A 27,286-nucleotide genomic window follows, 5' to 3' on the forward strand; every position below is an offset into this window, starting at 1 on the left:
CCACCAACACAAGCACTGGTGCTGTGAACAGCACCCTGAGCCCTCGCTCTCCTTATCAGAGGAAACAGGTGTTTGCCATTGCAGCCTGAGACAGAGAGTCTGAAGCCAACTTTTGCTAATCTGCAGCCAGGTAAGAGCTCCTATTAGAAGGGGGTTTGCATTTGGAACCCAGCCTGCTGGCATGGCCCCCAGGAAGCAGAGATCATTCTGTAGCCTCAGCAGAGCTTATAGAGAGATGAGGGCCTAACCTGACAGCAGCCTCCAAAAGCAGTTGTGCCATTTACTATAAACCAAAGGACCTTTGTTGTGTTGCCCATTTTCATGTTTAAATCTTAATTTTTACATGTTTCACACTGCTTAAATAAATTTTGTTCTATGGTTAAAATAAGGTCATAAGGAAACAGCCTTGCTCATGTAAAAGCACATTTCTGACATTGGTTCATAAACTTTTTTTCAAGTTAATGTTTTCTTTATTGTTTTTGAGATAACATTTTTAACTTACATTATGGTTCAAGGCATAATGCTGTACCACACAGAGTTCAGCAAATGAAAAATCTAAAGACCACAGTCCAACAGGAAAGTAGGGAGGGGCCGTGCCCAGTCATCCAGTGAGAAGATGGCCCTAACTTTTCATGAAACCCATTGCTGCTAAGATACAGGAGATGTTTAGGCTTTCTTTCTGTTTAACAATGCCTTTTACCATCAATGAAATGGAGTAACATATCCTTTTGAGGAAATTTATATTTTTAAATAAAATTGGTTGTAACAATAATATTAGGTTTTGACTACAAAAACAGGCTATCCAAATTATCCTGATGGGTGGGATTAAATTAAATTAATATAAGAAGTTGATTTTTAATAGGTTTTAGGATTTCAGTTCCACATTAAATTGTTGTTCAGTCTACCCTATCATATTTACACAGTGTTTTCAGGATACCTGAATATGCACTATCTTTTCTTTAAAGATTTATTTATTTATTTGAGTGAGTGGCACCAAGAGAGAGTGAGAGATAGAGAGTTAAGGAGAACTTCCAGTCATTGGTTCACTCTCCAAATGCTCACAACAACTGGGCCAGGAAAATGCTAGGAGCCTGGAACTCCTACCAGGTCTCCCATGTGGGTGGCAGAAGCCCAAGCATTTGGGCCATTTTCCTCTGCTTTCCCAGGCACAGTAGCAAGGAGCTGAACCAGAGGTGGAGCAACCAGGACTTGAACCGGTGCTCAGAGAGGAACCTGGCATTGTAGGAGGTGGTTAACCTGCTGCACCTTGAAACCAGCCCCTCGAAAGTGCACTCAGAGCACCAAGCTGGCAGCAGAGATGTGAACCCCCAGGAACCACCTGGTGCTGTGCAGACCTGGAGTGTCCCGATGGCACCTGCTGGGAGGAGATGCACCCTGTGATGCTGGGTGCTAGAATTATTTGAAGAGACAGTGGTTGTTTCCTTATGAGAACATCCATGGTCTCCTGATACTGGAGAGAGTGTTTCCCAATTTCAGCTAATGTACCTGGGAAAGCAGCAGAGGATGGCCCAAATGTTTGACCCCTGCAGCCATGTGGGAGAACTAGAAGAAACTCCTGTCTCCTGGCTTTGCCCTGGCCTAGCTTCAGCCGTTAAACCATCCAGAGGGTAAACCAGTGGATGGAATCTTCCTCTCTCACTCTTTTTCTCTCTCTCTCTCTTTCATTCTGACTTTCAAATAATAAAGTAAATAGATCTTGCAAAAAAAGAAAAAGAAAAAGAAATCCTTGTCAAAGCCTATCTCAATAAACAGGCAATTATGCATTCTTAAAAAGAATTTTAAATGGAATGGGTCCCTACAGAATTATTTCATAATTCTAAATCTGAATGTTATCTAAATCTTATTCATAGATGGTATTAACGTACAGCTTCAGTCCTTATACAGTCATGTAGACTTACAAAGTAATAAAATCAGCTATCTAAGATAAAATCACAGGTATGAGAATGACTAAATAGACACTGCATTATGTGAAGAACACAGCCAACAGGTCTGTGACATTACCATCCACTGCCCTGCTTTGATCAGCCTGCTAATTCCAAGCCCCCTCTTCAGCCACACATGTTGTTCAGATTAGACACATCATTAACTCTCCCTACTTAGCTTCTCTGTATCTTTTCGAGTAAAACAAGAATACTGTGTGGTCCCTGCCTCATATTTGCTTGCAGGATTCTCTGTCACTCAGAAGATGAGCAGCAGAGGCTGGGAACTGACAGCATGGCCCCGAGGGACCTGGCCATAGGAATGGTCTTTCTAGTAGAGACGCTGGCTGGGATTCTGGGGAATTCCTCTCTTCTTCTCCATTATCTCATCCTTCATTTCACAGGATGCAAGTTTAGGCTCACAGATCTGATTCTCAAACACCTGACTGTAGCCAATGCCTTGGTCATTCTCTCAAAAGGAGTCCCCCAAACCATGGCAGCTTTGGGGATGAAGCATTTCCTCGATGATTCTGGGTGCAAACTTGTGTTCTATGTGCACAGAGTGAGCAGGGATGTGTCCATTGGCAGCACCTGCCTCCTGAGTGTCTTCCAGGCCATCACCATCAGTCCTACCTGCTCCAGGTGGATGGGGCTTAAAGTAAAAGCTCCCAAGTATGTTGGACCCTCCACTATTCTCTGCTGGATTCTGAACATGATGCTTAATGTCATGGTACCTATGAATGTCACTGGCAAATGGCAAAACAATAATATCACAAGGATAAAGGATTATGACTACTGTTCTGCTATTCCTCATGGGAAAATCACTGACTCATTGTACATAGCACTGATGTTATTCCGTGATGTTGTATTTGTAGGGCTCATGCTCTGGGCCAGCAGCTTCATGGTTTTCATCCTGTACAGGCACAAGCAGCAGGTGCAATACATACACGCTCTCTCCCACAGATCTTCCCCAGGCTCCAGGGCCACACAAAGCATCCTTGTCCTGGTGACCACCTTTGTACTGCTGTCCAGCCTGTCCTCCATTCTACAATTTTCTTTAGCATTTTTCAGTATTCACAAAATGTGGCTGGTGAAAACCTCCACACTGATAGCTGGGTGTTTCCCTGCCATCAGCCCCTACATTCTCATGAGTTATGACTCCAGGGTACCCACACACTGCCTTCCCTGGATCATAGCAGCAAAGTCCTCTGTGCTCTGAGAAGTAAACTCTATGGATATTTGAAGTGGCTGACTGCATACTTTCCAGTCCTCAGACACAAAATTCCTTTCAAGAAGCAGTCATTTTACAAGAACCTGGCCTATGATACAGTTGAGCTCTGCTTGAAAATAACAGTAAATTGAATAATTTTTTATAGAAGTCAGTTTTATTCATTTTTAAAAGTTAAGGTATACAAGCTTCATGCATTTCATCAATACAGATTTAGGAATATAGTGATTCTCCCCATCCTACCCTCCCTCTAACCCACACTCCCACCCTTCTTCCCTTCTTTCCTCTATTGAATAGTATTTTTAAAGAAAAATGTGAGATACTATCACAGTAATACCTATGTAAGTGAAATTTTATTAATGGTTACAATGGAGGAGCTAAGAGGTTATGTAGGGCTAAAACAATTGATCCATTTGTGACATGGAGCAGGCCTTGGGAGTGTAACTTTCATCTGGCACAGTAAAATATCCAGGCATGAAGTGGCTGTGGAAGGGCAGGGATGTTTCCATCAAATATGGACACAATTTGAGACATCATTCAAGATACTGAAGAAACAAAAGCTCTCCCATTGAATCATGAAGAGCATGGAGTTTAACTGGAGGGTAGTTCAGTTTCAGAGTATTAGTGTGTTGATATTCCTGGAGAAATAGTAGTCATTTGCATGTAGATGAATTCAGACTGAACTGGAATTGTTCATTAAGTGGACATTTTCACTGAGTTTCCAGAGTTCAAGGGAATGTTGCCTGTTGAAAACAGATATTCTGCAGAGTTGAAACAGCATGGGCTAGTGATCTGTACATCCATTGTTTCTGTGATGTGAAGATGCCAGTTGGGCAGAGTGGCAGGAAGCAGGTCTCATGGTGCCCTCTCCTGACTCTCAAGTCAGGAAATAATTCTGTGAGGGAGTAAGTGAGGGAGGAGCCTGTGGAAGTTGTAAGACATGAATCCATGTGGTTCCTGTAGCATTTTTGGCCTAAGCATTTCTTTTTTTCTTTTTTTCTTTACAGGCAGATTGGACAGTGAGAGGGAGAGGGGGCGAGAGAGAGAGAGAGAGAGAGAGAGAGAAAGGTCTTCCTTTTGCCATTGGTTCAGCCTCCAATGGCCACCATGGCTGGCGCGCTGTGGCTGGTGCACCGCGCTGATCCGAAGGCAGAAGCCAGGAGCCAGGTGCTTCTCCTGGTCTCCCATGGGGTGCAGGGCCCAAGCACTTGGGCCATCCTCCACCGCACTCCCGCACCACAGCTGAGAGCTGGCCTGGAAGAGGAGCAACTGGGACAGAATCCGGTGCCCTGACTGGGACTAGATAGAAAAGTAGTTGATAGAAAAGTGTATGCATTTGAGATTAGAGTCATTCATTTCTTATATACTCATGGGTTGCACATTTTCAATTTCCTAACTCTACCTTAATTTATTCCAAGTTAAGTTAAATGTTTTTAATATTTTATGCCTTTTAATTATAGATTGTATAAGTGATGGCAAATTACATGGTATATATAAGTATATATATTTTTTATTTTTTCTATTTTAATCATTTTTAAAAACATATTTATTTATTTATTTATTTTCGAAAGTCAGTGTTACATAGTGACCAGAAGGAGAGACAGAGTGAGAGGGCTTCAGCTGGTTCACCCTGTAGATGGCCATGATGGCTGGTACTGGGCCAGGGTTTTTAGCTATATATTTTGAAAATATTTACCATTGAACATAAGAAAATGTCTGACACTCACAGGAATAATCTATTTATAATTAATATGTCTATATCGATTATTAGATTTAGCAATTCATTGTGTTCTTTGCATTCTGCTTGTTATAAATTCTTGATTTTTCTATCTCAACTTCATCTGTATTAATCTTTAAAGATTCACTTATTTATTTGAAAGTCAGAGTTACACACACAGAGAGAGAGAGAGGGAGAGGTCCTCCATCCACTGGTCACTCCACAGATGGCTGAAATGGCCAGAGCTGCAGCAATCTGAAGCCAGAAGCCAGGAGCTTCTTCCACATCTTCCACGTGGGTGCAAGGGCCCAAGAATTTGGGCCATCCTCCACTGCCTTCTCAGGCCACAGTAGAGAGCTGGATCGGAAGTGGAGCATCCAGGACTCAAAACAGCACCCATATGGGATGCTGGCACTGCAGGTGGTGGTTTTACCCAATATGCCACAGCTCTGGCCCCCTCCAACTCTATTTTCATCTCTATCTCTATCATCTCTATCTCTATCTTGGTATATCACTTGTCTCTCCCTCAATCTCTGTCACTCTCCCTTTCAAATGAATAAATCTTTTTTTTTAAATAATAATGATGAGGCATGAGCTGAGCCACTAGAGAAAGGTTTTAACCCTGTAGAGTCACTAATGGCCATTATGTATTGCAGGGTGAACCAAATGACATTGATGATGGGTGTTTCATTCAAGTGATAATGAAACCTGATGTATAATGTGCTTGAGGACATTAGTACCAAAGTTGCTCTGTCCTCAGTCCTCTCTGAGAATCACAGAACATTTTCAGGATGACTGGAGGTACACTATGACATCACAATGCTAGCCAGGGACAGGTGAATCCACAGAATGACCTGATGTGATGCTGTGCAGAGCTTGTGTGTCCAGCAGGCACCTACTGTGTAGAAATGCATCCTGCAATACTGGATTCTAGAACTGCTTAATTATTAGGAAAACTCTCATGGTCTCCTGATATCACAGAGACTGTTTTCCATGTTCAAGGTGGGGACTTAGCATGTAAGGAAGTGGTAACATTACACACTGAGCTTCAGACTGCAGCTGTCAGCCACAAGAGGTTCTTGTGATATATTCTCTGGCATAAACATATTTTCCTGTCAATCCCAAACTATTTAAATCACTTTTAAAACACAAAATTGAACACCTTATATACTATCTTTATCTTATGCCTTATATTTTACTGATTTACAAATCTTATCTTAACCACAATACTTCTACTTGAGTCAAGTATTAATCAAATGTAAGTACATGATTTGAAAGACATAACATTGAGATTCTGTCCCACCATGTTTTGTCACATCCTGCTTAGAGCTGTGTATTTTAGGGCACAATATAATGTTCAGTGATTCCCATGATAGGTGCAATTTCAGTGTGGGTACAAAAGCAGATTCTGGTCTGTTGCTATTTCATACATAAGCAAATATATGTTCTTTAAAATTCCTTTGGGGGCTGGCACTGTGGTGCAGTAGGTTAATCTTCTTCCTGTGGCACCAACATCCCATATGAGTGCCAGTTCAAGTCCTGGCTGCCCCCTTCTGATACAGCTCTCTGCTATGGCCGGGAAAGCAGGGAAAATGGCCCAAGTCCTTGGGTCCCTGCACCTGCATGGGAGACTCAGAAGCTCCTGGCTTCAGATCAGACCTGCTCTGGCTGTTGCGGCCATTTGGGGAGTGAACCAGTGGATGGAAGACCTTTCTCTGTTTCTCCCTCTCACTGGTTATAACTATCTCTCAATTAAATAAATGAAATCTTTAAAAAATAAATAGAAAAAAACAAAATTCTCAGTTTAAATTGTGTTAAGATAACTATTCATAATCCATACATATCAAATCTTTACACACATATGGAAACCTAATCCAAGCAAATTTAGAAACTAAAATATCAATGTAAAATGAAAACATAAGGCATGAACATAACAAAATAAATGCCAGCATCATTTTAAGAATATTCTGTAGCATAATCTGACCAGCTCTGGCAGATTCAATTTCCACTTTTTTCAAGAAAGTGTGAAATAGAAAAATCAATTCAATACCTTAGTCTTTAATCAATGTTGAGTCGATTTTTGTGTAAGGTGTAAGGTAGGGGTCTTGCTTCATGATTCTGCACGTGGAAATCCAATTTTCCCAGCACCATTTATTGAATAGACTGTCCTTGCTCCAGGAATTAGTTTTAGATCCTTGATCAAATATAAGTTGGCTGTAGATGTTTGGGTTGATTTCTGGTGTTTCAATTCTGTTCCATTGGTCTATCCATCTGTTTCTGTACCAGTACCATGCTCTTTTAATTACAACTGCCCTGTAGTATGTCCTGAAATCTGGTATTGTGATGCCTCCGGCTTTGTTTTTGTTGTACAAGATTGCTTTAGCTATTCGAGGTCTCTTGTGCCTCCATATAAATTTCAGCACCATTTTTTCCAGATCTGAGAAGAATGTCTTTGGTATCTTGATTGACACCATCAAGTTACTAGAGAACATTGGAGAAACCCTTCAAGATATTGGCACAGGCAAAGAATTTCTGGAAAAGACCCGGGAGGCACAGGCAGTCAAAGCCAAAATCAACTATTGGGATTGCATCAAATTGAGAAGTTTCTGTACTGCAAAAGAAACAGTCAGGAGAGTGAAAAGACAACCGACAGAATGGGAAAAAATATTTGCAAACTATGCAACAGACAAAGGGTTAATAACCAGAATCTACAAAGAGATCAAGAAACTCCACAAAAACAAAACCAACAACCCACTTAAGAGATGGGCCAAGGACCTCAATAGACATTTTTCAAAAGAGGAAATCCAAATGGCCAACAAGCACATGAAAAAATGTTCAAGGTCATTAGCAATCAGGGAAATGCAAATCAAAACCACAATGAGGTTTCACCTCACCCCGGTTAGAATGGCTCACATTCAGAAATCTACCAACAACAGATGCTGGCGAGGATGTGGGGAAAAAGGGACACTAACCCACTGTTGGTGGGAATGCAAACTGGTCAAGCCACTATGGAAGTCAGTCTGGAGATTCCTCAGAAGCCTGAAGATAACCCTACCGTTCGACCCAGCCATCCCACTCCTTGGAATTTACCCAAAGGAATTTAAATTGGCAAACAAAAAAGAGGTCTGCACCCTAATGTTTATTGCAGCTCAATTCACAATAGCCAAGACCTGGAACCAACCTAAATGCCTATCAATGGTAGACTGGATAAAGAAATTATGGGACATGTACTCTTTAGAATACTATACCACAGTAAGAAACAACGAAATCCAGTCATTTGCAACAAAATGGAGGAATCTGGAACACATCATGCTGAGTGAAATAAGCCAGTCCCAAAGAGACAAATACCATACGTTCTCCCTGATCAGTGACGACTGACTGAACACCAAGAGGGAAACCTGTTGGAGTGAGGTGGACACTATGGGAAATGGTGGCTTGATCAGCATAGCCCTGACTGTTAATGAACAACTTAATACATTATCCCTCTTAGTAGTTTTTTTATCTGTTCTACTTAATATGACTGGTTTAGATCTGTAATTGATGCACAGTTATTCTTAAGTGTTGAAAATTAACTGAAATGTGATCCCTGTTGAACATGGTGGTGGGAATGGGAGAGGGAAGAGATGTATAATTTGGGACATGCTCAGGCTGACTTACCCCAAGTGGTGGAGTTGGAAGCATACCAGGGGATTCCAATTCAATCCCATCGAGGTGGCATGTACCAATGCCATCTCACTGTTCCAGGTGATAAGTTTCAGTTCACAGTTGGTCATGGTGAAGGGACTGGGAGTCAAAGGGAGCACATAGACAAGTCTAGTACCTGCTAACGCTAACTGATGGAGTAAATAAAGGGGAGAGTGATCCAACATGGGAAGTGAGATGCTCAGCAGACTCGTAGAATGGCAGATGTCCTAAATAGCACTCTGGCCTCAGAATCAGCCCTAAAGGCATTCGGAGCTGGCTGAAAAGCTCATGAGAGTATTTCAGGCATGGAAAGACAAGACACTCTGGCAAAAAGATCTCTGTGAGTGAGATCCCAGTGGAAAGAACAGGTCATCAAAGAAGGAGGTACCTTTCTCTGAAGGGAGGAGAGAACCTCCACTTTGACTATGACCTTGTCTAAACAAGATAAGAGTCGGAGAACTCAGAGGGCTTCCATAGCCTTGGAAACTCATGACTGGAGCATAGGGAAATTACTGATGCCATTGACAGGAGTGTCAATTGGTAAAGTCAACAACAGGAGTCACTGTGCACTTACTCCTCATGTAGGATCTCTATCCTTAATGTGCTGTGCATTGAGATTTAATGCTATAACGAGTACTCAAACAATATATTTCACTTTGTGTTTCTATGGGGGTGCAAACTGTTGAAATCCTTACTTAATGCATACTAAACTGATCCTCTGTTAAAAAAAAAAGAAATTATCAATTCCCAACTTGACTCTCACTGGGATTAAACATGACAATAGGTCTGATCTGATTTCATCATCATTAAAAAAAATCATCTATTATTTTTCACTTTATGTTTCTGTGTGGGAGCAAACTGTTGAAATCCATACTTAATGTATACTAAGCTGATCTTCTGTATATTAAGATAATCGAAAATGAATCTTGATGTGAATGGAAGGGGAGAGGGAGTGGGAAAGGGGAGGGTTGTGGGTGGGAGGGACGGTATGGTGGGGAAGCCATTGTAATCCATAAGTCGTACTTTGGAAATTTATATGCATTAAATAAAAGTTAAAAAAATACCTTAGTCTACCCAAGTGACTCCTTCCTTTACAGTGAAAATAGTGCTACTTATCTCACAGAGGTTTTTTTAAGATTTTATTTATTTATTTGAGAGTCAGAGTTACAGAGGAAGAAATGGATAGAGGGGTCTTCCATCTGCTGGTTCACTCCAAATGACCACATGGTGGAGCCAGGCCAATCCGAAACCAGGAACCAGGAGCTTCTTCCAGGCCTCCCACGTGCATGTAGGGAATCAAGCACTTGGGTCAACTTCCACCACTTTCCAGGCCATATTAGAGATCTGGATTGGAAGTGGAATAGCCAGGACACGAACCCACAGCCAAATGGGAATCTGGAGCCACAGGTGGAGCTTAGCCCACTGAACAACAGCATCAGCTCCTGTCACAGAGTTTTAAAGGACTTAAGGCATAGTCATGTTCTGCTTTCATGTCAGTAATTCCTGTTCTGTGAATGCTCATTAAAGGGACACAGTCAACTTTGGGATGCCTGGGAACTAGAGAAGCATTGCAGTAAATGTATCTAAGTGGAGACTAAGGGGAAGATGCTGTGTTTCAGTTCACGTGGCCCATGCAGCTCAGGCCTCTTCCTCCCCTGCAGGGCTCCCAGGCTCAGAAAACAAGCATCAGGCATCAGTAGCTGGTGAGACGGTCACCAGGGATGTGCCGATGGGCATAATCTACTTCTCAGAAACTCTCATAAGAATTCTGGGGAATTTCTCTCTGCCATTATCCCTATCTCTATGTCACAGGGTGCAAGTTTAGGTCCACAGACTTGATTCTCAAGAATCTGATTGTAGCCAGGTGCTGTCATTGCCCCTGGAAGAGTCCCCCAACAATGGCTCCTTACAGGCTTAAAACTTTGGAACACAGAGTGTCGGAGGATTGTTCATTGGCATCTCCTCCCACCTGATCATCTTCTAGACCATCACAATCAGTCCAAACAACTCCACGTGATGAGAATGTGAAAACTCCCAAGTACATGGGCACCATGAATGCCATCTGCTTTTCCAGAACGTGATGCCAGTGTTTGACATCTGTGTATGTGACTGCCAATCTGAGTAACAAAATATCACAAGTAACATTGGTTATGTCTACTATCCTGCTGGACTTATCACACCCATAGTAGGCAGCAGTCATATTCTTCTCTCATTGTTGTGTTTGGATTTCTTGCTCTGGGCCAACAGCTCCATGGTTTTTACTCTGTATGGTCATTTAATGTATATCCAAATTTGGGCAGTCCAGCAGTACATGAAAAAAAAACAACATGCAAGATGGATTAAGAAAGAGGGACAGTGTCAGGATCTCCCCCTCGGGAACTGGCCAGGTTGCCACGAAGGAAGAGTCGAGGAGACTGAGGAAAGTCAAGCTAAACACATTTTATTGGTACTCTAGGTGACTAGAAGGAGAGATAGCTCAAGCCTACTTCTGTGGGCACAAGGCGCTATGGACAAGGAGCTTCTCCCCACAGGCACAAGGCACTATGGACTCGGGAGAGAGGCTGAGCAACCTCTGCTTTACAGTGTCTGAGGGTCCCCTTATACTCGGTTTCTAGAGGTCATCCCCGCCCTTGCACAGACCTCCCAGGGTCCCATAGTCATAGCAACGATGGTTATGATGGTTGATTTGCAGTTTGTGGTTAGGCCATTATCATGGTTTTCTGGTTAGGCCATTTCCTCTTTCAAACTGCGCTATAGCGCGCTTACTTTCTCCTCAAATGGGTCCCTAACAGACAGAAAATCTGAAAAGTAGTTGAGGAGAAAGGTATGAGCCTAAGCCTTGTGACACAAGCTGCATTCAATGCAGGGACCCAGTACTGGGCAAGGGATTGTACCCTGTTCCACTAGGATCTTTGACAATTCTAATATAAACAGAAGCTTATGTAACCAGGGGGCAGCGGTTCACTAACTTAGCTAACTTTACCTAGAGGGAGATCTGGCTGTTTTGCTCAACTTCTGGAGATTATCTGCAAGCTCCCAGAATAGACTAAATGTCCATTAGCAGGACAATACCTGAAGTTCAGGTGAGCTTCCCTGGTTGCCAAATTTCTGTGTGTATCATCACACATCACGGGAGGCAGTGAAAGTGTCCATAACCCAAAAGGAAGAGAATGTCTAAAAGCACCTTGCTTGGATGCCTCCCAGACTCTGTTCTATGTGTTCTGCACCCTTTGTCCATAATAAATTATGGCCACGATAGATTTCCACAAGTTTTTTGAGTCTTTCTTGCTGATGAGCAAATATGAGGGTTTTCATGGGGATCCCCAGCTGATTTAAGTGAGGGTGGTGTAGGGGTTCATTAAACTTGAGGATGCTGTATAAATGAATGCAGTCTGTGTGGAGACCCTGCCTTCTGACTGTACAGCTGATCAAACCCATTTCAGGTCAGCATAGGCTGCGACCTGGATCCACAGTTCCTGGGCCAGAATTATGTTTGCTCAAATAGTACAAAAAATCACTTCCTCATAGGTGGGAAACTGCAGAAAGATGGGCCCCACATGCCATAGGAAACAGAAATTGGAGTCAATGCTGCATGGAATCAGGAACTCAGGCATGTGGCAGCCTTGCCTGAGCCCCTCCAAAGGGGGAGGCTGACCCCACTGTCTGAATCCCACCGTTGCTAGGTGCAGCCAGTCACTGGGAATGCATCCTCAGGGTTCCAGACCTGCATCACAGAACAATGGAATGCTTTAAAAGGATTCCAAAATGAAAGGGAGTTGACATCAGGGAGAGAGAGAGAGGGAGGGAGGGAGGGAGAGAGAGAGAGAGAAATCCATGGCCTCTGCCATCTGGCCCATGTGATATGATCGCTTATCTGTGCTTATCTGGTCCAACTCACTATCTCCACATTTCTCTCGCCTCTCTACTTTCTACATCCACGCCATCCTCATACCATACATGTCCACTGGACAAACATTCCACACATGCTGAAGCCCTGACTCCACTGACACTGCTTTTGGAAATGGATCCTTTGAGCAGTCACGTGGGTTACATGAGGATTTGAGAATGGGGGTCAGGATCAATGTCCTTGTGAGACAAGGACAAGAGCTCTCTCTCCATTCTCACTTCTGTGACTACACAGAGAGGAGGTCAGGTGAGCACACAGCAAGACAGTGACAATTTACAAGCCCAGAAAGTGACTTCTGACAAAAGTGACCATGTCAGTACTTGGTCTGAAAGCTTCCTCCAGCCAGAACCATGAGAAATGTGTATGCTCCATTTAAGTCACACAGTGAATGGTATTCTATCATGGCAGCTCATTGAATTAAGCCACCCCCTAGAAACCTCTGCTCCGATAACTAATTCCACAGCCTGACATTTCAGATTTCCAAGAAATACATGTGAGTCATTTTAGTCATTTGTGTGTTATCTGAATTGAAATTAGGAAAATCTCCAGGTATATGTTTATATATATATATATATATTATTCTGATGTAAAGAAATATCCCAGACTATAAATTTTTTTAAACTTTTATTTAATGAATATAAATTTCCAAAGTACAGCTTATGGATTACAATGGCTTCCCCCCCATAACATCCCTCCCACCCGCAACCCTCCCCTTTCCCTCTCCCTCTCCCCTTTCATTCACATCAAGATTCATTTTCGATTCTCTTTATATACAGAAGTTCAGTTTAGCATACATTAAGTAAAGATTTCAACAGTTTTCTCCCACACAGAAACATAAATTTAAAAATACTGTTTGAGTACTAGTTATAACATTAAATCTCAATGTATAGCACACTAAGGACAAAGATCCTACATGAGGAGTAAGTGCACAGTGACTCCTGTTGTTGACTTAGCAAATTGACACTCTTGTTTATGGCGTCAGTAATCACCCTAGGCTCTTGTCATGAGTCACCAAGGCTATGGAAGCCTTTTGAGTTCACCGACTCTGATCATATTTAGATAAGGCCATGGTCAAAGTGGAAGTTCTCTCCTCCCTTCAGAGAAAGGTACCTCCTTCTTTGATGACCCATGATTTCCACTGGGATCTCACTCGTGGAGATCTTTCATTTAGGTTTTTTTTTCCCCCAGAGTGTCTTGGCTTTCCATGCCTGAAATACTCTCATGGGCTTTTCAGCCAAATCGGCATGCCTTAAGGGTTGATCAGGAGGCCATAGTGCTGTTTAGGAGATCTGCCATTCTAGGAGTTTGCTGTGTATCTCACTTCCCATGTTGGATCATTCTCTCCCTTTTTTATTCTATCAGCTAGTATTTGCAGACACTAGTCTTGTTTATGTGATCCCTTTCGTTCTTAGTCCTATCATTATGATCAAGTCTGAACAGAAATTGATCACCAGGACTAGTGAGATGGCATGGGTACATGCCACCTTGATGGGATTTAATTGGAATCCCCTGGTATGTTTCTAACTCTACTGTTTGAGGTAAGTCAGCTTGAGCATGTCCCAAATTGCACATCTCTTCCCTCTCTTATTCCCACTCTTATATTTAACAGCGATCACTTTTCAGTTAAGTTTCAGCACTTAAGAAGAATTGTGTATTGATTACAGTATTCAACCAGAAGTATTAAGTAGAACAAACAAAAAAAATACTAGGAGGGATAAAGTATTAAGTGTTCATCAACAGTCAGGGTGAGAGCTGATCAAGTCACCGTTTCTCATAGTGTTCATTTCACTTTAACAGGTTTCCTTTTTGGTGCTCAGTTAGTTGTCACCTATCAAGGATAACAAGTAGTATTTGTTCCTTTGGGATTGGCTTATTTCACTCAGCATAATGTTTTCCAAATCCCTAACAGGGATCACTTTTCAGTTAAAATTTAAACACCTAAGAATAATTGTGTGTTAATTACAGAGTTCAACCAATGGTACTAGAACAAAAAAAATCCTAAATGGATAAAGTATTACATTGTACATCAACTGTCAGGACAAGAGCTGATCAAGTGACTGTTTCTCATAGTGTCCATTTCATTTCAACAAGTTCCTCCTTTGGTGCTCAGTTAGTTGTCGCCGATCAGGGAGAACATATGATATTTGTCCCTTTGGGACTGGCTTAATTCACTCAGCATGATATTTTCCAAATTCCTCCATCTTGTTGCAAATGACCAGGTTTCATTGTTTTTGACTGTTGTATAGTATTCTATAGAGTACATGTCCCATAATTTTTTTATCCAGTCTACTGTTGATGGGCATTTGGGTTGGTTCCAGGTCTTAGCTATTGTGAATTGAGCTGCAATAAACATTAATGTGCAGAGAGCTATTTTGTTTGCCAATTTAATTTCCTTTGGGTAAATTCCAAGGAGTGGGATGGCTGGGTTGAATGGTAGGGTTATCTTCAGGTTTCTGAGGAATCTCCATACTGACTTCCATAGTGGCTTCACCAGTTTGCATTCCCACCAACAGTGGGTTAGTGTCCCTTTTCCCCCACATCCTCTCCAGCATATGTTGTTGGTAGATTTCTGAATGTGAGCCATTCTAACCGGGGTGAGGTGAAACCTCATTGTGGTTTTGATTTGCATTTCCCTGATTGCTAGTGATCTTGAACATTTTTTTCATGTGCCTATTGCCATTTGGATTTCCTCTTTTGAAAAATGTCTATTGAGTTCCTTGGCCCATCTCTTAAGTGGGTTGTTTGTTTTGATGTTGTGGAGTTTCTTGATCTCTGTAGATTCTGGTTATCAACCCTTTATCAGTTGCATAGTTTGAAAATATATTTTCCCATTCTGTCGTTTGCCTCTTCACTTTCCTGACTGTTTCTTTTGAAGTACAGAAACTTCTCAATTTGATGCAATCCCAAATGTTAATTTTGGCGTTGACTGCCTGTGCTTCTGGGGTGTTTTCCAAGAAGTCATTGCCGGTACCTATACCTTGCAGGGTTTTTCCAATGCTCTCTAGTAACTTGATGGTGTCAGGTCATAGATTTAAGTCTTTAATCCATGTTGAGTGAATTTTTGTGTAAGGTGAAAAGTAGGGGTCTTGCTTCATGATTCTGCACGTGGAAATCCAATTTTCCCAGCACCATTTATTGAAGAGACTGTCCTTACTCCAGGGATTGGTTTTGGATCCTTGATCAAATATGAGTTGGCTCTAGATGTTTGGATTGATTTCTGGTGTTTTGATTCTGTTCCATTGGTCTATCCATCTGTTTCTGTACCAGTACCATGCTGTTTTGATTACAACTGCCCTGTAGGATGTCCTGAAAACTGGTATTGTGATGCCTCCTGCTTTGTTTTTGTTGCACAAGATTGCTTTAGCTATTCGAGGTCTCCTGTGTCTCCATATGAATTTCAGCATCATTTTTTCCATATCTGAGAAGAAGGTCTTTGGTATTTTGAATGGTATGGCACTGAATCTATAAATTGCTTTTGAGAGAATGGACATTTTGATGATAGTGATTCTTCCAATCATGAGCATGGAAGATTTTTCCATTTCTTGGTATCCTCTTCTATTTCTTTCTTTAAGGTTTTGTAATTTTCATCATAGAGATCTTTAATGTCCTTGGTTAAGTTGATTCCAAGGTATTTGTTTTTGTAGCTATTGTGAATGGGATTGATCTTAGAAGTTCTTCCTCAGTCATGGCATTGCCTGTGTATACAAAGGCTTTTGATTTTTGTGCATTGATTTTATACCCTGCTCCTTTGCCAAAATCTTCTATGAGTTCAAATATTCTCTTAGTAGAGTTCTTTGGGTCCCCTAAATAATCATATCATCTGCAAAGAGGGATCATTTAATTTCTTCCTTCCAGATTTGTATCTCTTTAATTTCTTTTGCTTGACTAATAGCTCTGGTTAAAACTTCCAGAACTATATTGAATAGCAGTGGTGAGAGTGAGCATCCCTGCCTGGTGTCAGATTTCAGTGGAAATGCTTCCAACTTTTCCCCATTCAATAGGATGTTGGCTGTGGGATTTTCAAAAATTGCTTTGATTGTATTGAGGAATGTTCCTCCCAAACCCAGTTTGCTTAAAGTTTTCATCATGAAAGGGTGTTGTATTTTATCAAATGCTTTCTCGGCATCTATTGAGGTAATCATATGGTTTTTCTTCTGCAGTCTGTTAATGTGGTATATCACATTGATTGTTTTGCACACATTAAACCATCCCTGCATACCAGGGATAAATCCCACTTAGTTTGGGTGGATGATCTTTCTGATGTGTTGTTGCATTCTATTGGTGAGAATTTTATTGAGGATTTTTGCATCTATGTTCATCAGGGATATTGGTCTGTACTTCTCTTTCAATGCTGCATCTTTTTCCGGCTTCGGAATTAAGGTGATGCTGGCTTCATAGAAAGAATTTGGAAGGACTCCCTCTTTTTCGATTGTTCTGAATAGCTTGAGAAGAATTGGAGTCAGTTCTTAAATGTCTGGTAGAATTCAGCAGTGAATCCATCTGGTCCTGGGCTTTTCTTTGTTGGGTGGGCCTTTATTACTGTTTCAATTTCTGTCTCAATTATGGGTCTGTTTAGGTTTTCTATGTCTTCCTTGTTCAATTTAGGTAGGTTTCATGTGTCCAGGAATCTATCCATTTCTGATAGGTTTCCCTGTTTGCTGGCATACAAGTTCTTGTAGTAATTTCTGATGATTCTTTTTATTTCTGTGGTGTCTGTTTTTACAGTTCCTTTTTCGTCTCTGATTTCATTGATTTGGATCTTTTCTCTTTTTAGTTAGTTGGGCGAATGGGGTCTCAATTTTGTTTATTTTTTCAAAAAACCAGCTCATCGTTTGGCTAATTTTTTGTAATTTTTTTGGATTCAATCATGTTGATTTCTCTCTGATTTTAATTATTTCTCTTCTCCTACTAGATTTGGGTCTGGTTTGCTGTAGATTTTCTAGATCCTGAGGTGAATTGAAAGCTCATCTATTTGGTGCATTTACAGATGTTGGCACCTATTGATCTAAACTTTCCTCTTAACACTGCTTTTGTTGCGTCCCATAAATTTTGGTATGTTGTGCTGTTATCCTCATTTACTTTTTGAAAGTTTTTGATTTCTCTTTTAATTTCTTCTATGACCCATTGTTCATTCAGGAGCATGTTGTTCAATCTCCATGTGTTTGCGTATGCTCTAGGGATTCCTGAGTTGCTAATTTCCAACTTCATTCCTTTATGGTCTGAGAAGCTGCATGGTATGATTCTAATTTTTTTTGAATTTACTGAGACTTGCTTTATGGCCTAGTGTGTGGTCAATCCTAGAGAAGGTTCCATGCACTGATGAGAAGAATGTGAAGTCTTTAGATGTTGTATTGAAAATTCTGTATATATCTGTTAGATCCATTTGGGCAATAGTGTCGTTTAATTCTACTGTCTCTGTGTTGATCTTCTGTCCTATTGATCTATTTCTGAGAGTGGAGTATTGAAGTCCCCCAGTACTATTGTATTGGGGTCTAAGTCTCCCTTTAAGTCTCTTAACAAATCTTTTAAATAAACCGGTGCCCTGTAGTTAGGTGCATATACATTGATAATTGTTATATCTTCCTGTTGAATTGATCCCTTAATCATTATATAGTGTCCCTCTTTGTCTCTCTTAACAGATTTTGTGGTAACGTTTATGTTGTCCGATATTAAGATGGCTACGCCCGCTCTTTTTTCATTTCTGTTGCCATGGTATATCTTTTTCCAGCCTTTCACTTTCAGTCTGTATGCATCTTTGTTGGAAAGATGTGTTTCTTGTAAGCAGCAAATAGATGAGTTTTGTTCCTTAAGCCAGTCAGCCAATCGGTGTCTTTTAACTGGACAGTTCAGGCCATTAACGTACAATGTGACTAATGATAAGTGGTAACTTTGCCCTGCCATTTGCCAAAGATAAGTTCTAATATATGCTTTGAATTCCCTGTGATCTTTTGCTGTGAGGTTTCCTTCTTTTCACTACTTTCATATTGATGACCGTGTTTCTGTGTTTCTGTGTGCAACACATCTTTAAGCATCTTTTGCAAGGCTGGATGAGTGGCGACATATTCTTTCAATTTCTGTTTGCTATGAAAAGTCTTTATTTCACCTTCATTCACAAATGAGAGCTTTGCAGGATATAATATTCTGGGCTGGCAGTTTTTCTCTCTTAGTACCTGGGCTATATCTCACCATTCCCTCCTAGCTTGTAGGGTTTCTGATGAGAAGTCAGCTGTGAGTCTGATTGGTGATCCTCTGAGAGTAATCTGACGTTTCTCTCTTGCACATTTTAGGATCTTTTCTTTATGTTTCACTGTGGAGAGTTTAATTACAATGTGTCATGGTGAGGATCTCTTTTGGTCATGTTTATTAGGGGTTCTATGAGCTTCCTGTACTAGGATTTCTCTGTCCTTCTCCAAACCTGGGATATTTTCTGCTAATATCTCACTAAAAAGGCCTTCTAATCCTTTCTCCCTCTCCATGCCTTCAGGAACTCCTAGAACCCGAATGTTGGGCTTTTTAATAGTATCCTGAAGATTCCCAACAATATGCTTTAGATTTCTTATTTCCTCTTCTTTTCTTTGGTATGACTGTATCCTTTCCTGTTCTCTGTCTTCTAAGTCTGATATTCTCTCTTCTGCTTCACCCATTCTGTTTGTAAGGCTCTCTAATGTGTTTTTCATTTGATCTATTGAATTCTTCACTTCATTATGATTTCTTGTTACTATCACAGTTTCATGTTGTACTAGTTGTTTCGTTTCATTTTGATTCCTCCTTAATATTTCATTTTCACGAGAGAGATTTTCTATCCTGTCTATTAAGGATTTCTGTAGTTCAAGAATTTGTTTTTGAGAACTTCTTAATGTTCTTATCAATTTTTTGAGATCTACTTCTTGCATTTCTTCTATCATCTTCATAATCTTGAATTGGGGTGTCTTTTTCATTTGGGGGCGTCATAGTGACTTCCTTGCTTTTATTACCTCGGTTTTTGCATTTGATATTTGGCATATTGGAGATATTTGGTTTCTTCACTTGGTGCTTTTTCTTGTTATACTATGACTCTAGATTAAGTGGACTGTCTGTTTTTGATGGAGCCTTAGAGGTTTGAGATGGGTGTGGCCTGAGAGCTCTGTTTGGTGTGCCAAAGGTGACACTCTCAGGTTAGGCATGGCAGATCTCTCTCTCTTTCTTTCTGTTTTTGATTCAAAAGGGAAGTAATTCCGCACAGCTGAACGAAGTTGGAGGTAGTTAGCAGGCAAATGATATACCCACAGGAGCCAGAGATTGGAAGCTCTTTCCCAAGGACCACACAGGGAATCTGTTCGGCCCTCAGAGTGGGCTCAAATTCTCCTTCAGTCTCCCACTGGGTTGCCAAATTTACGGAATTGTAGCATCTCTGGAGAGTATTCACATGAATTCTGTGAGTTCTCTCCCCCACCGTCTCTTTTTTCACAGTCTCAGTTCAGTAGCACCACAAATTCACTAGGTCCTAATCTCCTGTTAATTCACCCTACCCAGAGTCAGGTTTTTCTGCTAGGCTCAGGGCCGGTGCAGACCTGAGGTCACTCTGCTTATGATGTATGTCCAAGATGGCGCCTGCTCTTTGTCTTGCTCGCCTTTGAGAGGTGAGTGGAGAGAGAGAAACCAATGTCCGTATTGGTCACTTTTTTTTTCTCTCTCTCTCTTCTAGTTAGCCTGGTGAACTTTCCCCCCTGGGGTTGATCCCTCTAGTCTCCTCTTTCCACTTGCCTGCCGGTGTCTCGGGCTATTGAGGTTTGGCTCACCTCGTGTTCCAGCGCTGGTGTATTGAGTCTGCCGCTGGTGTCCCGAACTGTGGGCTCCCACGTTCTCCACGCAGGTACACTGTGAATCATTCGTTCTGGAAGAGTTTCTTCTGCTGTTTCTTCCCCTACTCTTCCCTGAACCAGCAATATCTCCACTTTTATTAAACTGTCTCTCCCTGGACTATCAGTGTGCTCTCTTCCTATTCCGCCATCTATCCCAGGCTATAAATTAAACATTAAACTGGTAACTTATATTCTGATAATGAAAGATTACTTATTTTATACATAAAGACATGAAAACAAATCAGTAAGCAACAAAATTGAAATTATGTAAAGGATATAATTCATATATTTTTCAATTTTAATTATTTATTGTCAGATACCTGAATATGTTATATATTTTTTGGTAACAATGCAATATTTGACCAAATGCTTATGTTGTGAAATGATTTCATCAAACTAATGAACAAACCCATCACCTCACATACTTTTCATTTTTGCAGTGAAAACATTTAAAAGATATTTCTTTACTAATGTTTTTGACTAGTGTTTGTGAAATTCCAGTGTGTAAAGAAGTGATCTGGACATCTTGTGAATGTAGACTATGATCTTGCCTGGTGGAGGTAGAGCCTGAATTTCTGTATTTATTAACTTCACAGGGGCTCATTAGAATCAGTGGGGAGGAGCAAGAATTTAAAGAAAGGGAGTAAGACAATTTTCACACCCCCACAGAAAACCAGAAAACACTAATGAAAAGAATTAAAGCAGACACACATAAATGAAAAGATATTCTAAAATTCCAGGATTTGAAAAATTAATGCTTTTAAATGAACATATCACCACATAATCTATAGTTTCAATTTAATCCATGTCCAAATCCCAATGATATGTTTTACAGAAGCAAACAAAAATCCTAACATTTATGCAGGACAACAAGAATCATGAAGAGCCAAAACAATATTGAGAAAGAAGAACAAACCTGGAAGTCCTACACTCCTTGATGTAGAATATATTACAAAGCCAAGGTATGCAAACAGTAGGGTACTGGGAAAGTCAGACACACCCACTTTGTAGGAACTTAATCAGGAGCTCTGAAAGAAACCCATCATTTGTGGTCCATTCATTTCAGCAACAGTACCAAGCATGCACAATGGGGTAAGGAGAGTCCCTTCAGTAAAGGGTGCTGAGAAAACTAGAGATGTGCATGTAAAATGATGAACTATACCCATAACATGCTATAACCATACCAGCTCAAAGTGAATTAGAGACTTAAATTTAACACCTCAAATTAATGTTGGCAGAGAGGCAGCTAACGAGGAGGAGGTCACCAGCCCCTCCCTGCAGCCTCTCATGTACTGTCCAGCTCCCCAACCCTTTCCATGTAGTGGAAAAGTGAAACCCTTGTAGAAGCACTGCGGAGAACAGGTGGTAGCTAAAACTAATGAACATGACTACAGGCTGAAGCCTGTGGTGCCCCCTAGCTCTTTACATGCTCACTGTAATACAATTCCCATGGCTGACCCTCCTACTCCCATTTATGTACCTGATGCATGACTTCTCCAAAATTCAAACAAAATCTTGCTTCTCTGATGATATACACTTAAGCCTTAAGTTAGAATTCCTTCTAGTGTCAGAGCAAGAACTTAGATCCCGCTACCTCACAAGAAAACCTAAAATTCCTAGATGAAATCTTGAGAAAAGCTGACACTGGTCTTGCCAATGATTATTTTTTGTGTGTGTGGTTTTGATATCATAAGCACAGACAATAAATGAAAATTGCAATAATAAAATATCAATTAGAAAGTTTCAGCACAACAAAAAATAATCAATATAATATGAACTATGGATTTGGAAGAAATACATGAAAATTTTATGATTATATTTTAAAGTCCAAAACATATAAAGAATACCTAAAACTCAATGGTAAAATAACAAATATCTTGCTTCAAAAATGAGCAAAGAACCTGAACAGACATTTTTCCAAGACAACATCCAAATGACCAACATGTTTATTAAAAGGCGCTCAATAGGAATAATCGTCAGGGCCATGGAAATTGAAACCACGACTGAGACATCACCACAGACTTTATACGACAACTGTTACTGAGAGAGAGTGAGAGAGATTCAAAGAAGAAAGCAAAGATAATTGCTAAGGAGAATTTTGAAAAAAATGAATTATTGTACATAGTTGTGGGAATGTTAACTGGATGAAACGTTGTGGATAAAACCACAGCAGCTCCTTAAAAATTAAAAAAGGAATTATCAGATGAGCCAGTAATCCCACTTCTGGGTATACAGGAAAAGGAAATGAAATGAGGATTTGAAGTCTTAATCAGCATTCCTGCTCACGACTGCACGTTCACAATATCCAAGACATGGAAGCCATATAAATACCCATTTTCAAGTGAATTGATAGATTGAGATGTGTAGCACAGTGGAATATTATTTTTACTTTAAAAAGAGGGAAATCTTGAAATTTACATCATGGATGAACATGAAGGTCTCTGTGTGAAAATAAAATAAGCCAGAAATGCATGGACAATCACTACATGATCCCACTTACTTACGAGAGGAATCAAAATAATAAATTCAAAAAGTGGTGACTACAGTGGTAGCTGTCAGGAGCTGTGGAGTGAGGAAAATGGCAGGGATTCATCACATTATTAAATGTCTCAAGACATTTTTTGATAGGCAGAGTTAGTGAGAGAGAGACAGAGAGAAAGGTCTTCCTTTTTCCGTTGGCTCATCCCCCAAATGGCCGCTATGGCTGGTGCACTGTGCCAATCTGAAGCCAGGAGTCAGGTACTTCCTCCTGGTCTCCCATGCAGGTGCAGGGCCCAAGTACTTGGGCCATCCTCCACTGCCTTCCTGGGCCACAGAAGAGAGATGGACTGGAAGAGGAGCAACTGGGACAGAATCAGTGCTCTAACTGGGACTAGAACCTGGGGTGCTGGCGCCTCAGGCAGAGGATTAACCAAGTGTGCAGTGGTGCCGGCCATCTCAAGACATTTATTATGCAAGATGAAGAAGGCCTGGAGTTCTGCCATCCAGCATAGTGACTCTGGCCAACAATGTGGTATTCTACACTGAAGTCATTAATAAGTGGGTAGAACTTCTGTGAGGTGCCCTTGCACAAATACAGGGATAATAACAACAAATAAAGAGACTGGAAGGAACTTTGGAGGTGAAGGATAGGTTGATGGCTTCACAGGTGCACATCTATGTCCAAGCTCATTAAACTGTATACACTATATATGTACAGCATTCTAGTGGTATTTAAATTTGAAATGAGTCCATTTAAAAACTTCAAAGGCATCAAAGTTTAAAAAGCATTCTTCATGTTAAACATTCCTCAGAAAAGTGCTGTATAAAAAATAGATGCCAGCCTAGTTACAGCTGGAATGTCCCTCTGGCTAAATGATAATGTAGTGTAACCACCATAGTAATGTCTGAGGAAAGAAATCCATATACATTACTGAATTATAAGTGAAAATTAAAAGTTTTAAATGAAATTGTTGATATACCCATAAAACACTGAGACCATTAATTTCTGTTAAGGTTGATAAGGGTAAAGCAAAAGACGACTGAAATTTTAAATTCCATACTGCTATTTTTAATTCTTTCTTAATAAGACAAGTATGATTCCTATGAAATAATATATACTCTAGTACATTATATTAATGTATTAACAGATATGTTCATATTTACATAAATATTATGATTTTTATAAAATATTGGATGTTTACTGTTCTTTAATATTTATAAAACAGTAGATATTGGGGCTGGCACCGTGGCTCACTTGGTTAATCCTCTGCCTGCGGCGCTGGCATCCTATATGGGCACCAGGTTCTAGGGCCGGTTGCTCCTCTTCCACTCCAGCTCTCTGTTGTGGCCCAGGAAGGCAGTGGAGGATGGCCCAAGTGCTTGGGCGCCTGCACCCTCATGGGAGACCAGGAAGAAGCACCTGGCTCCTGGCTTTGGACCAGGGTAGCTCCGGCCATTTGGGGGATGAACCAATGGAAGGAAGACCTTTCTCTCTTTCTCTCACTAACTCTGTCAAATAAAAAAATATTAGATATTTAAGATTTATATTTATCCAATATTCCGGAAATAATGTTTAATATAATGAAGGATTGTTATCATGCCAGATTTGGGCATTAAAAAATCTCAAGAGCCGGCGCCGCGGCTCACTAGGCTAATCCTCCGCCTAGTGGCGCCGGCACACCGGGTTCTAGTCCCGGTTGGGGCGCCGGATTCTGTCCCGGTTGCCCCTCTTCCAGGCCAGCCCTCTGCTGTGGCCAGGGAGTGCAGTGGAGGATGGCCCAGGTGCTTGGGCCCTGCACCCCATGGGAGACCAGGAAAAGCACCTGGCTCCTGGCTCCTGCCATCGGATCAGCGCGGTGCGCCGGCCGCAGCGCGCCAGCCGCGGCGGCCATTGGAGGGTGAACGGCAAAGGAAGCCCTTTCTCTCTGTCTCTCTCTCTCACTGTCCACTCTGCCTGTCAAAAAAAAAAAAAATCTCAAGAAATAAAACAGGCAGGGAATGCTGGCACCTCTGTCTATAACAGAGCAAAGGGTCCCAACTAACAGCTCATAGCCTCTGCAAAATATGTCTCCAAAGAATGACTTGGAAGTTGGGGGTAATTAGGCAGTAGACCTGGGGAAAATCATGGATTTGATTCCACTAAAAACTGAAGGATGAATTTGAATTTATGTGGCATTTTCTCATTAATTACAAAATCAACCAAGACAAGTAAAAATTAAAAAGAAAAATATAGAGATATAAAACCATGGTAACCATTCAAGTTTGTTGAATTGAGGAGGCAATATGGCTTATCTGGTAAGGGAGTTTAAAAATCTCTTCGTTAAATAAAGGTTTCACTTATGAGGGCTCATTAACTTATTTTTTAAGAATTACTTATTTGAGAGGCACAGTTACAGAGTGTGGAAGAAACAGAGAGAGGGTGATCTTCCACCCATTGGTTCATCCCCGAAATGGCCATAAAGGCAGAGCTGGGCTGATCTGAAGCCAGGAGCTTCTTCTGGATCTCCCACATGAGTACAGCGGCCCAATCATTTGGGCCATCTTCTATTGCTTTCCCAGGCATATTAGCAGGGAGCTGGATTGCAAGAGGAGCAGCTGGGACATGAACCAGCACCCATAGAGCATGTCAGTGTATAGGCGGAGGCTTAACTTACTGAGCCACAGCGCCAGCTCACATTAACTTCTGTATTTCTGTGTATATTATTCTCTTCAGCTTCCTGTATCTACTGGAGATGAGAAAGAAAGCTGAATTGGGATAACGAATGTTTTCCTATCAAACTCCCATAATCCTCTGCAATTCCAAACAGACTGTCATTGTCACCAAAGCCCCGGGTTTCTCATGTGTGCTGTGGTCATCAAGTTCTTCACAGAACTTGTTATCTGTGAAAGCCTCTCCCAGCTGCATCCTTAACACTGCTATGCTCATCACATCAATGATACTGAGCCTGGTGGTCTCAAGTCGGAGAGAACTCAATCTTTTGTAGAAAGAAATCTACAAATCTCAAAAGACCCACGAGTCTCCTGCCACTCCCTCTGCTGGCAGACATCAGAATTTCCTGCTCCCTCCTGGCCAGATCCTGTCTGCCTCTAGGGAGCTGGAAAAAAATTTGAGCCACTACACAGACTTCACATTCTCCATGAAGATGATTTCTATAGAGTTCTAATTGCTTTTGGTAATGAGCAAGAGGAAAAACGTTTTCACAAACATCCTCAGTATCCCAACTTCACTTTCAGTGCAGCTGCAGGTGAAAAGATAATTGCAGCTCTGCAGGGAAGTGAGGGCACAGGTGCACACCATTTCTAGTGCTCCAACTGCCTCAAGCCCACCCAGTGCTGACTCTGGTGACCTTGTTGCCACTGCTTGTCCTGGATGCTGAAAAAAAACTGGGGATTTTCTGTTGGTGCAAAGGAGAGAAGCTGTAAGCAAAGAGGTGTCTCTGGAGTCTGGGTGAGTGATGAGGTGAGAAAGGGGATTCTCCTGTGTTTGCTCCTGGTCCTGTGCCCAGCCTCACATCAAGGAGGAAGGAATCTGGCCGGCACCATGGCTCACTTGGCTAATCCTTTGCCTGTGACCTTGGCACTCCGGGTTCTAGTCCTAGTTGGGGCACTGGGTACTAGTCCCGGTTGCTCCTTTTCCAGTCCAGCTCTCTGCTGTGGTCCAGAAGGGCAGAGGAGGATGGCCCAAGTGCTTGGGCCCCTGCACCTGCATGGGATACTGGGAAGAAGTACCTGGCTCCTGGCTTTGGATCAGTACAGCACCAGCCATAGCACCCATTAGGGGAGTGAACCAACAGAAGGAAGACCTTCCTCTCTGTCACTCTCTCTCTGTCTCTCTCTCACTGTCTAGCTCTTCCTGGCAATAAATAAATAAATAAATAAAGGAGGAAGGAATCTGAGATGTGTGCTGAGGAATGATAGGAAGACGTGGTCCTACACCCTACTCCAATCCTGGGGGCTCCTAATGTAATTCATTGTCATCCACAATGACATTAAGTCTTGGTTTTAAAGACATAACCCTGAAATCTGGTGTTGTATTTAAGGACTGTCATTCCTGTAAATCCTCTGTTCTGCCTATTAGATTGGAGTCATAGACTCCACTTTCAGAATTATCAGAGATGCTCATCTATCTGTCACATGCTTATGACAAAGATTTGGAAATCCCTACAGGAATCTTCTACTGCTGGAAGAAACCATGGATTTCTGGGGCAGTGGCTGGAATAGCAAGGTTTTCTCCTACTCTGTTGTCTGTAACCTCAATGGAGTCAGTGACAGTTTCCTACTGAAAACATCCTTGTACCATGTAGATGGTGAGATTATGTCCCCTCTTTACATAAGGGAAGACTTTATACCACATGAGGCATGTCCTGTAGAGAAGGATGTCACCTGGCTGCTGCCTCTTATGAATGTGTCTTCCAGCGTTTGTTCTGAACTGGAAATATTTTCATGTCAATCACAAACTCCGTAGTTTTAAGTGACAAACTCCACAGG

At 41.4% G+C, this 27,286-nt stretch overlaps 1 protein-coding gene across 1 annotated transcript; it reads left to right on the forward strand.

Moving 5' to 3' along the window:
• The first annotated feature begins 2,235 nt into the window (after nucleotides 1–2,235).
• ORYCUNV1R1520 (vomeronasal 1 receptor oryCunV1R1520) lies at nucleotides 2,236–3,159 on the forward strand. The gene has a single exon (NM_001167209.1). It carries the CDS (start codon nucleotides 2,236–2,238, stop codon nucleotides 3,157–3,159), a length of 924 nt encoding a protein of 307 aa, NP_001160681.1.
• Nucleotides 3,160–27,286: the final 24,127 nt, after the last annotated feature.

The sequence above is a fragment of the Oryctolagus cuniculus genome, chromosome 18, assembly GCF_051225735.1.
Source record: "Oryctolagus cuniculus isolate XC-2025 breed Fujian yellow rabbit chromosome 18, ASM5122573v1, whole genome shotgun sequence".
Taxonomy (NCBI): Eukaryota; Metazoa; Chordata; class Mammalia; order Lagomorpha; family Leporidae; genus Oryctolagus; species Oryctolagus cuniculus.

Coding starts and splice junctions, on each gene's coding strand:
- ORYCUNV1R1520 (NM_001167209.1), top strand. CDS start 2,236: ATGGCCCCGAGGGACCTGGCCATAGGAATGGTCTTTCTAGTAGAGACG.